The 15,194-nt window shown below is 36.9% G+C and overlaps 1 protein-coding gene across 4 annotated transcripts in view; it reads right to left on the bottom strand.

Moving 5' to 3' along the window:
- The window catches only part of LOC103041990 (DNA polymerase nu), a 96,659-nt gene that overhangs the window by 61,168 nt on the left and 20,297 nt on the right, over window positions 1-15,194 (bottom strand). For 3 of the 4 annotated variants that reach the window (XR_002651059.2, XM_022678479.2, XM_022678475.2), the window contains exons 11-18: window positions 14,741-14,809; window positions 14,103-14,163; window positions 12,971-13,035; window positions 12,365-12,448; window positions 10,572-10,667; window positions 9,432-9,488; window positions 9,285-9,338; window positions 6,907-6,972 (exon numbers count right to left, since the gene is read on the bottom strand). Coding sequence is in view for 3 of the 4 variants with exons in the window: in XM_022678479.2 (XP_022534200.2) it covers window positions 6,907-6,972; window positions 9,285-9,338; window positions 9,432-9,488; window positions 10,572-10,667; window positions 12,365-12,448; window positions 12,971-13,035; window positions 14,103-14,163; window positions 14,741-14,809 (552 nt within the window). In the remaining variant the exon portion in view is untranslated. The remainder of the gene's footprint in view (window positions 1-6,906; window positions 6,973-9,284; window positions 9,339-9,431; window positions 9,489-10,571; window positions 10,668-12,364; window positions 12,449-12,970; window positions 13,036-14,102; window positions 14,164-14,740; window positions 14,810-15,194) is intronic. The other variant, XM_022678478.2, reaches the window with a different exon arrangement.

Below are 15,194 nucleotides of genomic sequence, written 5' to 3'. Positions count from 1 at the left end.
AAATAAAAATATTGTTATTTAAATAATTTATTTGCAGAAAATGAGAAATGACTGAAATAACAAAAAAGATGCAGAGCATTCAGACCTCAAATAATGCAAAGAAATATATTCATGAAGTTTTAAGAGTTCAATATTTGGTGGAATAACCCTGCTTTTAATCACAGTTTTCATGAATCTTGGCATGTTCTTCTTCACCAGTCTTACACACTGCTTTTGGATAACTTTGTCACTTCTGGTGCAAAAATTCAAGCAGTTCAGCTTGGTTTGATAGCTTGTGATCATCCATCTTCCTCTTGATTATATTCCAGAGGTTTTCAATTAGGTAAAAACTAAAAAAATGTATAATTTTTAAATGGTCTCCCATTTGTTTCCAGAGCTGTGTTTACTTAGCTAGAACAGAAGTTTCAGTTGTAATTGTAAAATTATTTTTTTAATCTTAAATTGATGCATGTACATTTCTGCCTAATGCAGATGCTATTAGTAGTGGGATTGAGAAAAAAAACACAAAGTATTTTAAGTTGAAAGCTTGACAGGCATAAAGGTTGATCTTAGCTATTTTAGTTTTCACTGAAATTTGCAGGTGTTTTGGAAAAGTGGGTATTTTTGACAGCAAGAACACACAAGAACAGAACAGCCCTCCTGGCTGTCTTCCTTTTCTGCTGCCTCTTTGTTGTGTGTGTGTGTGTGTGTGTGTGTGTGTGTGTTTGTGTGTGCCTGGAGATTTTGTTGATACAGTCTGTAGACATGCTGCCTCAAATGAACTTCTATTCAAAGCCTGTTGTGCTGCATGTCTAAATCTCTCATCACTGGCTTTTTGTTTAGAGATCTACGAGGGAAGAGGAAGGACTGATTAAAAAGGATGAAGATCAGCAGACAAAACTACCACACAATGAGAGAAGCAGGAGAATAAAAAAATGCTTCACACAATTATCAGTACTTTTTTACCCCTTCCATTTAAAAAAAAAGTTACTCCTATTTCTTTTGAGCTTGTTTTTATTCCGGCTTTTCATCTTTTAAAATAAAATACTATCCAGATAAATTGTTGCATCTGAATAGAGTGAATTTGACTGGATAAGAACTATAAACATATACCAGTTTCAAATGTGCCAACTTAGCTTCTTTAACATGTTTACATAGAACTAAAAAGCATTAATTTTCAATGGACATATATGCAGCTGAAACAGAGAGCCCAGTGCATTCCAAGCTAATCAACATTAACATTTTAATATAACATTATAGTCATTATGGCTTTTTAGAAAAATGTATTTTGGGGTGAATGTGGCACAGCCCAAGCTTATCCTCTTAATGGCCTTTTCCTCTTAAATTACTTTTACTTTTACATTTTAAGTAGTTTTGAAACCAGTACTTTTACACTTTTAGTTCAACAACATCTACAGAAGTATTTTAATCTCATTTTAAACCCTAGTATCAATACTTCTATCTGTGTACTGAATGTAAATACTTTTGTCATCTATGTAAAGTATCCTGAGCATGATGCTACAAACCTGGTTGACCTGGATTTGAGGGTCAACCCCCTCTCTTTCTGCAGAGCTGCTCAGGTACTTTATAGTTTGGATGGAAGCTGGAGCATAGCTGTACTGCCGTCTTATTTTTACCTTAAAATAGTGGTTCACTCAGGTTCAGATTCAGGCCCTGACTGGATCATGCAAGGTCACTGTTTTGCAGTTTCTTCCTTATTCTGAGCTTCTGGGGGCTCTTAAGGTTTTCTTCAAGGATTTTCTCTGAATGTTGATCTGTTATTTTTTTACTCCTTAATCCTGACAAGCTCTCAGGTGCATGCTGCAGAAAAGCATTCTTAAATCATGAGGGTGTCAGCGCTTTAGGATAGACTTTGAAAAGTACTAACTACCTATTGAGTTCTCCATTACTTTAATCCACATTTAATTTTTTAAACATTTTTGTTTGGTTTATTTGCAAATGTTCATCAGATATTGGAGAAAAATAAGAACTGACAGCTATGAGCTTTCATTCTAATGCAAATTAAACAGAAAACACCTTTGCCATACAATGTGCTTGTCACATTTATTGTTAAGATTTAGGGCTATCAAGTGTGCTATGCCCGGCATTGCAAAGGGCCACATTATTGACTTTTTTTGCTGGGATTTCGAGGCGGATATTATATAGATATATAGCTCTGGAAAAAAAAAATAGACCATTTAAAAATCAATTGATTTTATCAAATTGAAAACCTCTGGAATATAATCAAGAGGAAGATAGATGGTCACAAGCCATCAAACCAAACTGAACTGCTTGAATTTTTGCACCAGGAGTGACAAAGTTAATCCAAAAGCAGTGTGTAAGACTGGTGGAGGAGAACATGACAAGATGCATGAAAACTGTGATTAAAAACCAGGGTTATTTAATCAAATACTGATTTCTGAACCTGTTTTCTTTGCATTATTTGCAATGTTTATTTTACTCAAACATATACATATAAATAGCAAAATCAGAGAAACTATTTCAGAAACACTGGAATATTGAAGGTGTGTTAGTAGTGTGTGTTGTGCTGGTACAAGTAGATCAGACAGCAATGCTGCTGGAGTTTTTAAACACATCAGTTTCACTGCTAGGCTGTCCACCAACAGCATCATGTGGACCACTGACCACTGATGAAGGACTACAGGATGAGCAATATAATTTGTGCAGAGGGAAAAAAATATGCAAAACACTTAAACTTATTAAACAAACATCACATGCACAGCAACTGCAGTAAGACTTCACTGAACAGTATATTTAAAAAAGCCTTGCTACTAAAACTGGAAAGGGCCAAAAATAGAAAAAAGTTCTGGACGTGTAGCTTAAAGAACTGCTTTTTTAAGAAAAGAAAAAAAGGTCTCTGGCAGTGTAAATTTCTTTCACATCAGCAGGTGACTTCCTCCACAGCAGCATGACTAAGCATGAAAGACCAATGTCGGTATGCTAGAGAACAACAGAGAGTGAGAGAGTGCAGGCTGTGATGTGAAGGGAGGAGTTATTACAGGAGAGTGTTTGGGTGTGTTTATTCTTCTGTATGAATTTGGGTCAACACATACAGCTATCCTCAAACTACCTCCAGGGTTTCCTTTTTAATTATAATTATAATCTGTGTAATTACCTTATAATTTGGTCACACTGTTTAATAAAGCTTGTTTATTCTTCATAACAGAGCATATCCAAGATCAAAACAGGCAGCTAGATATATACACCATATGGACAAAAGTGTTGGGACATCTGTTTATTTATTGTTTATTCAAAAATGGAAAAAGGAAAGGCAAAGTGAAGATTTCTACTAATTGTGGAGCATTGGTGTGAGAATTTAATTGCATTCAGCAACACAAGCGTTAGTGAGGTGTGGATGTTGGATTATCACCACCCCACCCCATCCCACCTCATCCCCAACTCCTCCCAAAAGTACTGGATTGTCACCATCATCCCTGTGAACACAGTTCCACTTCTGCACAGTTCAGTGTGCTGGGGCTTTATAATTCTCTAGCCCATACCTGGCATTAGGCTCTAATATTCCTATTACTAGCAATACTTCCTTTAACAAAACGAGCCAATCAGCTTGCTGTTTATGCGGTGAGAAAGGTCAGCATTCTAGAGGGAAAACTATAAATAAATAAAAAGATAAATAAATAATAAATAAATAAATAAATAAATAACAAATAAATAAACTTTGAAACTGTAAAGGAGTCCCTGTTCAGAAGAAACTTAAAGAAAAGGTCTAGTCATACTAAAGTCACTAATATTCTGGGAAAACCTCACAACATGACGTCATTTAAATGAAAATGAACAGAAGTTAATTCATCAAACAATAAACAAACAATATATTAAATGGCCAGATACAGTAAAACCAGATACACTAAACGAAATAAAAGCAACAGTGTATTGACTTCATAACTGAGTTCATAATTCATGCTGTGAACACTTGCACAAATAAAAGCTGTTCATAAATGTGTATGAGTGAGTGACAGTAAGAGACAGCAAACAATATAGCACAGCCTTCAGGCTGTCTAAAACACGGCAAATAAATGCCACTCAGTGTCAAAGCACATTAAGCTTGTGTGTGTTTTTGTGTGTGTCTGTGTGCACATGTGTGCTTGTGTGTGTGTGTGTGTGTGTGTGTGTGTGTGTGTGTGTGAGCAACTGAGACCCACACTGCTCAGTTGTTATGGTGGGAATGATTCAGCAATACAAAAAAAATGCTGTCTGAAAATAACTTCAAGGACTCCACTGTAGTGATTAACTGCACAAATCCCTGATAAATAAACACAAGCATGCTCTATTGTCATCAGCGCACACATACACAAACGCACAAGTCAAAGGTGCTCAATCTCAGATCTGAGAAGGATGATCAAGCATTTCCACTAACTGCCACGTGAAGCCATTTCTAAATAACTGCAGATTTTTAGATGCTCTTACTGGGATTTATTGGGAGGTATAGCCACTTTGCCATGGTCTGCAAACAGACTCAAAATTGTCAACCTCAGCTGATAGGGAATTGGTTTAGATCAAGATCAGTCTGTATAAAACACAAACAGTGAAAAATCTCCTGGAAGTAAAGCAACTACAGGATAGCGCATCTGCTAGCTGGTTGCAGTATAGAGGGTAGCTCTGCCTTTCCTTATAGGTTCCAATGACCAATTTTTCATTGTTTATCTATTTTTATTTATTTATTTATTTTTTTTTTACCTTCAAGCTTTGTTGCCATCTCCAGAGTTCATTGTGTTCTACTATAGTTTACGAAGGAGGGGTTATACTTAGAATTTACGTAATTGACAATTTTGACCAGTAGAAACCAGTCATCTGCAGGACCTGCATCACATCCTTTCTGTTTTTTACATAGAGTAGCTGAGTTGTAGTGGAACTAACATTAACATTTTTTAATTTTTTCTATTTTTATCGCCAATTTTGAAAGACTCACTATTCAAGCCACTCCATAGGACTATTGCCACCACTAGCAGTGCTATTGAAGATTAGCACATACATGTGAAGTTAGATACAGCCTCTTTTTGAGCATCATTAGCAAAAAATGCACTATGAGGAAAGTGAAGCTCTGAGTATAAGTTTCTGATGCCTGTGCTGACCAGCATCTCATTAGGAGAGAAAGTGTCATCTACCCACCCAGACTGAGCAAAGTCAGTTGTGCTCTCTGAGGCTCTGGCTGCCGGCTGGGTTTTCAGGGGAAAAAACGTGCTTTTGTGCTGAGCAGTAAACTCAGTGAAGATAATGGAAGACATGCTTGTTCCGGGAGATGGGAGTGGGTCTATCAAATGGGTGGGCAACATAACCGAAAATCCAGCTTTGTTTTTATAAAACGGAAGGAAATGAAACCACGGTGCCCCTGTTTTATACCATTAGTCAATGGTTTATACGGTCAGAACCAACCCAATAATCACCAGGGCAAAGACCACCAACAAATTTAACTGAGCTCTACAAAACCAATCAAAATGCACAGTCAAAAATGCAACCATATTCCGGCAAGATATTTATTGATGGCTACCAAAAGCATATTGTCAAAGCTTGGCATTTAACCCAATATTTGAAGTGGTGTATATATTTGTGTTCTTGTATGTATCGTTCTGGCCCTGTGTTAGTTTCACATAATCACCAAAAAAAACAAACATATTTTAATCCTATAGAATTCTGGTGTTTATGGGCGCCGAGTGGTCCAGTGGTCTAATGCGCTGCCACTATGAGTGGGAGGTCACAGGTTTGAACCCCCGCTCATGCAGCTTTGCCATCAGCTGCCGGTGCTTAGAGGGAGCAAAATTGGCTCTGCTCCCTCTGGGGTGGGTAGATGGCGCTCTCTCCCCATCACACTTAAGGTGGCGCTGGGCGGCACGAGGCGTCTGTGAGCGGATGAATCGGAACCTGGCCGCTGTGCTTTCCTCTGAGCGCGCTAGCTGCTCAGGCAATGATTCATCCGATCAGTAGCTCGAAAAAAGGGGTGACTGACTTCACACGTGTCGGAGGAGGCGTGTGCTCATCCACATCCTCCTAGGGTCACATGCGTCACCGGTGATGGGGACGCACAAAGGGGTGGGACAATTGGATATCCAAATTGGGAGAAAATAGGGAAAAATCAGAAATAAAATTATATATTAAAAAAATAAATGAATAAATAATTCAGGTGTTTATGCTTTTTTTAATCTCATTGCCACGGGTGTATTAAATCAAGTTCCTAGCCATACAGTCTGCCTTTGTAGACATTAGTAATAAAACAGGAGGTTCTAAAGAGATTACTCAATTTAAATAGGATGGCACTGTTGCAATAAGTCAGTTGGTGAACTGGTTATTACTATTTATCCCTAATGAAATTACATATTTCATTACATATTACATATGTAGGTTTGTAGCATCATACCCAAGAAGACTTGAGGTTACAACTTTACATAGATGTCAAAGGTATTCACATTCTTTACTTAGGTAGAAGTTTTGATACTTGGGTTTAAAATGACATTTAAATACTTCTGTTGACATTAAGCATGTTAAGCCAGTACTCTCCATATTTTTTTTTTCTTTTTTGTTAACTAATTTCTCAACACAGATAAAAGTGAATTTCTCATATCACTTGTATCCCTGCTGGGTATGTGTCTGCCTGTATATGAATATTTTAGCTGAGCTTTTTTTCTTGATTCCACAAAGCTACTCACCCCATGACTAAACCACTAAAGCACTTACAACCAACGCACACATAAAGAAATCACCACAACAATCATGTGGGCTCCAACAAGAAGCTGTGTGCTTATCTGAAGTGTTAGAGTGTTTGTGTGTAAAGAGTGAGGTGTGTATGTGCAGTTGGTAAAGCGAGAAAGCAGAAGAAAGAGAGAGAGATTAAGAAAAAAGTATGTGAGGGAAAGAGAATAGAGGGACTGCACAGAAGAGGAATGAGAGGAAACTCACTGGATGTTTGGCTGATAGTCTGCCGCTCACTGTACTCGTCTGGTTCCATGTGGAGGAGATGAAGGACTGGAGTGGAGAGCAGAGAGAGGATAATATTTAACTTTAATGATTAAAGTGCATGAATGATGCAAATACCACACCTGATATTATCAAATAATGTTTAGTATAATAGTGTTTAAATAATGTTAAATCTATCTAGGGTCTATGTGAAGGTTTTAAACAGAGAACAGATGTGAGAAACTGCGAGACTAAGACCATGTGGTGCCACCTAGTGTTGCAAACCATTTACAATCATTTTATATTAAAATGTAATAAAAAAACAAATTAAAAGTATATGTAAAAACAAACAAACAGGATTTACAGCATTTAAAAAAAATATTGCATGTATTTTTATGCTTGCTACTTGGCACATTTGGATAGATACTATCTGTATTTCATTGGGTCGTATCTGTTCTCTCTCAGTGACTAATCTAATCTAATACATATATATTATAATATTTGCTTTCATTTACAGAAGCAGTTTGAATCCTGGTCATGCAGCTTGCCATTACGTGCCTCCTGAGTTCTGAGAGAGCACAATTGGTCATGCTCTTTCCAGGTGGGTGGATGGTGCTCTTTTCCCACATCACTCTCTAGGTAATGTTGGTCAACACAAGGCATTTGTGGGCTGATGTATTGTAGGCGAGTCGCTGCGCGACTGTGGTGTGATGCTACTCAGTGATGCTGCATCAGCAGCAGTTTGAAAAGTGGCAGTAGCTGGTTTCACAAGTATCGGAGGAGGCATGTGCTAGTCTTCACCCTCCTAGTATTGGGTATTGCTAGTGATGGGGGAGGGAGTACAACTGATTGAGTAGGATAATTGGCATAGCTTAAATAGGGTGTGAAAAGGGGTTTAAAAATACTTTAAAATTATAAGCGTGAAAAGTTACAGTAGAAGAACTACTATAGAGATGTGAAATATTACGATATTTCATGGTATTCCCGCGATAACGATACTCTTGGCGATATGACCAAAAATTAATTTAAAAAAATTATTTAAAGAATACACTACTGCAACCAAATTAAAAATACATTTTAATATTGCATATGATATGGCATGCCTTTAACTAAGATATTTAAAAATACAATAATTGTATGAGATTTGCAACATAAATCTGTGATCCAGAATGTCAGTATACTAATAATAATGCACTCCAAATATCCAGGACTAAAATAAAATAAAAATGATACTGGACAGATATAATCTGTCTCTAGTAGATATATAATGGTAAATGAGAACAGTATGAATTTTTCTTTTGCTAAAAACAGTAAAAAAGTATCACCCTGATGTGATAATTAGGGTGGGTGATATAACACGATATTTCAGGGTATAGTATTGTTCACGATATTCAAAAATGTTGCCGATATTATTGCGTACGATATGATATGGCACACCGCTAGTGAAGCCTCAGATAATTTTGCTGAACAGATCATAAACAGCCACAGCAAGTTTATGTAAGGTGTTGGGTGTAGGATCTTGTTATTGTCATGTAGTTAAAGGTGAGTGAGTGAGAGTGTAGAGTACAGGGGAAGGGATTGTACCTGATGTATAACCCCAGTTGTTAGGTGCAGGATTTATCATCTTCATGTATTGTGTTACTTACTTTATTGTATTAAACTGTACTATATTGTGTGGTATTACACCCACGGCTCTCCTATTGGCCATGTTGAGACTCGCTCAATGTGCGCTATGCAAAAGACGAAAAGATTAGAACTTTATATAATGCTGCATTTTCTGTGGCCTGTGTTTCTGTGTTCATAAAACCCAACAAAACTAATTCCATCTTTCTGCCTTGCTCCCAGTTATTGACTGAAAACCTGTCTGGTCTGATTCTGATGGATGTTTGACCCTCAGGTTCTCCTGTCACCTGTCCGGCCAGACAGATGAAGTGTCTGTAATTTTTTTTAATAAACTCTAACTAGGAATTTTCTAATGGCTTCTGTTGCTGGTGTATCTATTCACCTGGATATATTAGACCTATGTGGATGTATAATAAATGTACAAGTTTCCTGACCAAAGAAGGATGAATCCTCCTTATACTGTATATTAGCCTTATTGTCTTATTGTCTGTTCTGCTACCACTTTTCTGTAAAGCTGCTATGCAACAACATCAATTGTAAAAAGCACTATAAAATAAATGTAATTAATTAAATGTATAAATTTATCTGGCACCTGCTGTGGCAGACTTTATATATATATTTTGTTTTGTTGCTGAGTTCTGTGCAGTGGAAATCAGCATTTGCCATGCGCATGGCTTTGAAAAGGATGTGTTTGAAAGTGCAGCAGGGAATTTCTGTGTGTAGTCTGAAAACAGCACTAACATCTTCCACTGACCTACCTTAGTCATGCAGGACAGAATTCCATCCACAAAAGTAGACTTGATCTTGTGAGCCTGTGGGAGAATACATAACAAGGTTGTACCCGCAGACTGGAGCTAGAATACTCATGCAAACACCCAAATGAAGTTAAAAATTCACCTACTCACCTGCCTGTATTCCAAAATTATTTTGGGCAAAGGATGCAGGTCTTGGAGTTGCAACAGCTATATGGTGAAGATTGGGAGGAAGGAAGCATGGAGAGAGTGATCTGTACTGCAACTATTTACCAATTACCTAGTAACTAGTAAAATCATAAAATCATTTGTATTGATGATAATTCAGTGGAATAAACATGATTGCATAATATATTGCACAATTATGTACTGACCCAATGAATTATCCTTAACTTTCAAACATGTACAATAAAATGTCATTGCTAATATAAATGTATATATAATGTTATATACGAATTTACATACATTTAATAAAGCCTATATAAAGTACAATTATATAAATTCTACTTAACCCAAGCAAGTAGGTTAATAAACCTAAAACCCACATGAAGCTACAAATACATTATACAGGTCTAGAAAAAAATAAGACCACTTTTAAAAATTATGAGTTTATTAGTTTTTACCAAATTGAAAACCTCTGAAACATAAATAAGAGAAAGATGGATAATAACAAGCCAACAAACCATGCTGAACTGCTTGAATTTTTGCACCAGGAGTGGAATAAAGTTATCCAAAAGCATGTGTAAGAGGTCTGAAAGCTCTGAATCTTTGTTATTTCAGCCATTTCTCATTTTCTGCAAATAAATGCTCTAAATGACAATATTTTTATTTGGAATTTGGGAGAAATATTGACTGTAGTTTATAGAATAAAGTGACAATGTTAATTTAACTCAAAATTAGAGAAACTGATTCAGAAACTTATTTTTTTACAGAGCTGTATGTCTATATATTCATGGACTGTCTTTTTAATGAGTGCATAGATCTACCGGTACTTTAAGTTGCACCCATTGCTGACAATGATGTGTGTTATTTCCAATAACACCATTGGCACCATGTTATGCATGAGCTACAGTGGTACAAAGCCCTCCATCATTAAGCTGTGAAGCAGTGGAACTGTGTTCTCTGGAACAATAGAGTTCCATTCAGTAGTTCTGGTGATGATGAGGTGCGATGGTCATCCAATGCCATGATCTAACTAACTCTCTTGTCACTGAAAATATTTGTGTATGTATGCATGACAACATATTCTATAGGTATGGATTATCTGATCTGTTGAAATGTGTAAATGTGTACCGCAGCCTCTGAAGTGGACTGCTGCTGTTTGAGAACAGTCTTGGGCAGTTTCTTATTCTCACAGCGCTTATGCAGACGCAGTTTCTCAAACAGAACCTGACAACAGATGAGAGATGCATTATTAAGAAAACAAGGTTTATTTATGTAGTGATTTTGGACATTTTTTTATTGCTCTGTATGTCATACAATGCAGAGTCTCTGGTAAAAATAAATAAATGAATAAATAAATAAATGAAAGTAACTATATACAGCAACACTAGCCTTATTTATGATAACAAGAGGGGAAGATGATAATTTCACTTAGAAACAACAGTTATAAACACAACACAAAAAGATTAGATCGTTTTACAACCCTCTTTAACTTATATCCACTGCCTTCCAAAAAATCTATGGCTTAAGGTGCTGAATTTAAAACATCCACCCAAATGTTCATATAGAGCATGCTTATACAGCTCTGGAAAAAAATACCACTTCAATTTCTAAATCAGTTTCTCTGATTTTGCTATTTATAGGTATATGTTTGAGTAAAATGAACATTGTTGTTTTATTCTATAAACTACAAACAAAATTCGTAACATTCTTCTTCCAAATAAAAATATTGTAATTTAGAGCTTTTACTTGGTAAAAATAAGAAATGGCTGAAAGAACAAAAAAGATGCAGAGCCCTGGTCTTTTCTCACAGTTTTCATGCATTTTGGCATGTTCTCCTCCACCAATCTTAGACACTGCTTTTGGATAACTTTATGCCACTCCTGGTGCATAAATTCAAGCAGTTCATCTTGATTTAATGGCTTGTGATCATCCATCTTCCTCTTGATTATATTTCAGAGGTTTTTAATTTGGTAAAATCATAGAAACTCATCAAGTGGTCTCTTATTTTTTTCCAGAGATGTACATTTTTTGTATACTTTATACTTATTGGCACTTTAAAATACTCTACTACAGATTAAACCAAAAGAGGCATTAAATCACATCTACCTTCAGTCCTCATGATCTACTGTACAACTGTAAACATGTTAAAAACATCCTTACCTAGACTAATGACTTAGATTTTAGCTCTAGTAAAGTAGATAATTCAGGTACTTGTGAGGCGCTTAGGTTAGCCCTTAGTTCCTACACTAACATCCCACCTAATAGTCTACTAGCATAATACAGCATCCAGCACATCTGCTTCACTGGAGATTTATACCTGGGTTTTCCACCCCCCAAATGGTCAGAGGAGACACATATACATTTGGGTATGTTATAAAGCTAGGATCTTTTAACCATAGAAACGGGTTGTCTTCTTTGGAAAGAGGTGGATATATGTTCACACATCTTTTCAAAGAGTTCCTGAACTAATCCAAAAAAAAAAAAAAAAAAAAAAAAAAGGTTCTAGGGTTCTAAACATGATCAAGCTCTGTGTATCTCTTGATCCTAGTCTACAAACTAGCTTTGGATATTTGAAGTATCATCAAAGCACTGTTGTAAGTCGCTCTGGATAAGGGCATCTGTTAAATACCTTAAATGTAAATGTAAATGTTCAGTTGTGTCCCACAACGATTGTCTTTTTAGTGTTAGTTTTGAAACCTAGTTAGTTATGCTTTAAATATGTTTTAAGTGGCCTGTTGGAATTATGTGCTAGCATATATGATCAGTGTCCACAGTAGTAGCTATTTCAGACTATATTTACTCTGAATACAAACAATTTCTTAGACTGGGCGTGGCAGAATAAGATGAGTATCAATTGCTTTTGGTAGACATATAATTATATATTGTTCTGTGTTGTATTCAAAACCCACGTAAACACTGACCAGGCGAAGCTGAGCGCTGCTGGACACCAGAAATTGCTGACCTGCGGCCTGATGAGCCTCCTGCTCCAACTGTTTCACCTTAGTCTGAAATAGAAACAGAAGAAAACAACAAGAGACAGAACGAGGCAAACTAGGGTGATGAGATACAGAGGAACAGGTCGTACTGTATGTTTTGAACAGGTAAAGACTGGAAAAAAGGTCCAGACCCAAAGCCATCAATATTAACACTCTATTAACACTCTGTTCTCTTAGAAAGCTCTTCTTCATCTCTCTCTCTCTCTCTCTTTCTCTTTCAGACACACACACACACACACACACACACACACACACACGGGTGTACGAGAGAGATTAGGTTATGCGGCTGTGGAGAAGATCCCTGCTACAGAAGACAAATATTCCCTTCTATTTTTAACCCACAGAGTGTGTGCCAGTGTGTGTGTTCACACATTGAAAGTGTGTGTGAGAAAGAGATTAACAACGGTCTCTTCTTTCATTTAAATCACAGCAAAGACATTAGACTGAGAAAGGCACTGACAAATACTCTCTCTCTCTCTCTCTCTCTCCTTAAACACACACACACACACTCTCTCTCTCCTTCATTTTTACCCCCAGCATCTCTGACGTCTTCTTTAAAGCCGCTTTGTCCACGTGGATCCTGTGGCTCTCCATAGCTGAGAAAGAGAGAGAAAGCAAAAGATAGAGAGAGAGAGGGAGAAAGAGAGGTATTGTGAGCAAGCATAAGAGAGAGAAACAGATAGACAAGAGTGTGAGCGAGCAAAAGAAGCCTCTTAGAGTGATTTAATGTTCTGGGTCTCTTCATTTATGAATGACTTCCTTTATAGATACTCTGATAATGAAGATTAATGGAGAAGACCATAAGTGGGATTATTGATATGCACTCTTAAAGTTTTCCCATGGGTCTGGCTTCTACTTATATAATACTGTGAATACATCTTAACCTAAACAAACTGGGAACCAGGTCTGAGACAAAGGATTATTTGTAAAATACCAAAAAAAAAAACTTTACGAATTTTTCAAAACAACAAAAGCCTGGACAGCCACTGGTTTTGTTGTTGTTCCTGTTTGACAACATTATCAGTAGCTAAGGCTATACATTTATGGTGAAACCAAATAAATTATAAGAGACAGTTATTAAAACACAGCCTGTAGTCTAAATAGTCAATTGGGTCCATATGTACAGTGGAGATCCCAGCATTGTAGTTAGTGTGGGTGTCTCAAATCAGGTATTTGTAACTGGTGTGCAACTAGAATTTCGTAAACTTTGCTGGCTGTGCTCTATTAAAAAACTCTTAGGAGTATTCTGAATGGGAATCTACAGTCTAAAGTCCCTAAGTGCCGGGCAATCCAGTAGGACATGTTTGCTATGTTGTCAGTGATGATCAACACTGAAAATCTCTGTGCTTTAATAGTGATCAAACACTAAAACAAAAAGTAGTTTTGTGTGGAAAAAATGTGTACTGTTTTGATGCATAGCTTTTAAAATATATTCTCCTCAGGTGCCTAAATTAAATCTTAAAATATTAACCTAAAATACCATATTGTTCCATGATCATTTCTAGGTATTTTTGCATAATCAATTACCTATATATAGTTCTTTTTTGACCATGCAAATCTATTCTAGAAAAGTTATAACACAGTAATAAGTTCTCTATCAGCAACATCAAGGCCAAATCACAGCTGTTTCAAAGTTCCAAAGGATAATTTCACTTCAGTGTACCTGCTAGTACTGGAATCATCTTCTGTTCCATGCAAAAGTACAGCTGCCACAGACCCTGGGTCTACCAAAGAGTAAAAAAACATGAGTATTTGTAGGTTTTTTTAAGATTAAAAATGTACACTGCCTGGCCAAAAAAAAAGTCTCCACCTTGATTTAAGTAATTAAATGATGAGGGGTTGATGCTGCAGTTGGTCAGGTCTAGGTTCAGCAACAGTATGTGCTGAAAGAATAAGGTCAGCTGACTACCTGAATATAGACCAGGTTATTCCATCAATGGATTTTTTCCCCCTGATGGCACGATCATATTCCAAGATGACAATGTCAGGATTCATGGGGCTGGAATTGTGAAAGAGTGATTCAGGGAGCATGAGATCATCATTTTCACACATGGATTGTTCACCACAGAGTCCAGACCTTAACCTCATTAAGAATCTTTAGGATGTGCTGGAGAAGGCTTTGTGCAGTGGTCAGACTCTACCATCATCAATGCTGCAAGATCTTGGTGAGAAATTAGTGCAACACTGGACTGAAATAAATCTTGTGACACTGAAAAGCTAAATATGGTCCAGTAAAATATAGTAGTGTGTGTGACTTTTTTTTGATGGCCAGGCAGTGTATTTTTGGCTAGAGGTCTTTACCTGCAGCTTGTTCCGGAGTTCAACCATAAGCCTGTGCAGAAGAGACAGACTGGAGATCGTCTGGGTTACCTAAAAAAATTAATTGAATTGGGAGAAGAAAAATAGAGGAATAGTTTCATCTCTGCTAAATTTAAGATCTGGGTCTTAAAATAAATGTCTGACCTTTGGTGTACACGGTGTAAATATGGGTCAGTGCCTGGTTTTTAGTGCACATTGCTTCTATGTCTTTGTGTGTGTGTGCTAACCTTTCTGCCATTTTCTTAAACTGCAGGATGTGGAAGCATGAGTGATATTTCTGAGTCTGAGTGCGGGCTTGTTAGGTGAAAGGTGCAGGTGCTGGGTGTAGTTGTGACTCAAAGCACACTGTGTGAATGCAGAAGTGTGTGAAAAGTGAGCTGACAGTGCAGCCTCACCTTCTATCACCTTCTACAACTAGCAACTAGTGTGCACATTA

The sequence above is a fragment of the Astyanax mexicanus genome, chromosome 8 (assembly GCF_023375975.1).
Source record: "Astyanax mexicanus isolate ESR-SI-001 chromosome 8, AstMex3_surface, whole genome shotgun sequence".
In the NCBI taxonomy this organism is placed as follows: domain Eukaryota; kingdom Metazoa; phylum Chordata; class Actinopteri; order Characiformes; family Acestrorhamphidae; genus Astyanax; species Astyanax mexicanus.
The sequence above is the reverse complement of the archived record's forward strand: the minus strand, read 5'-3'. Positions and strand labels throughout refer to the sequence as shown.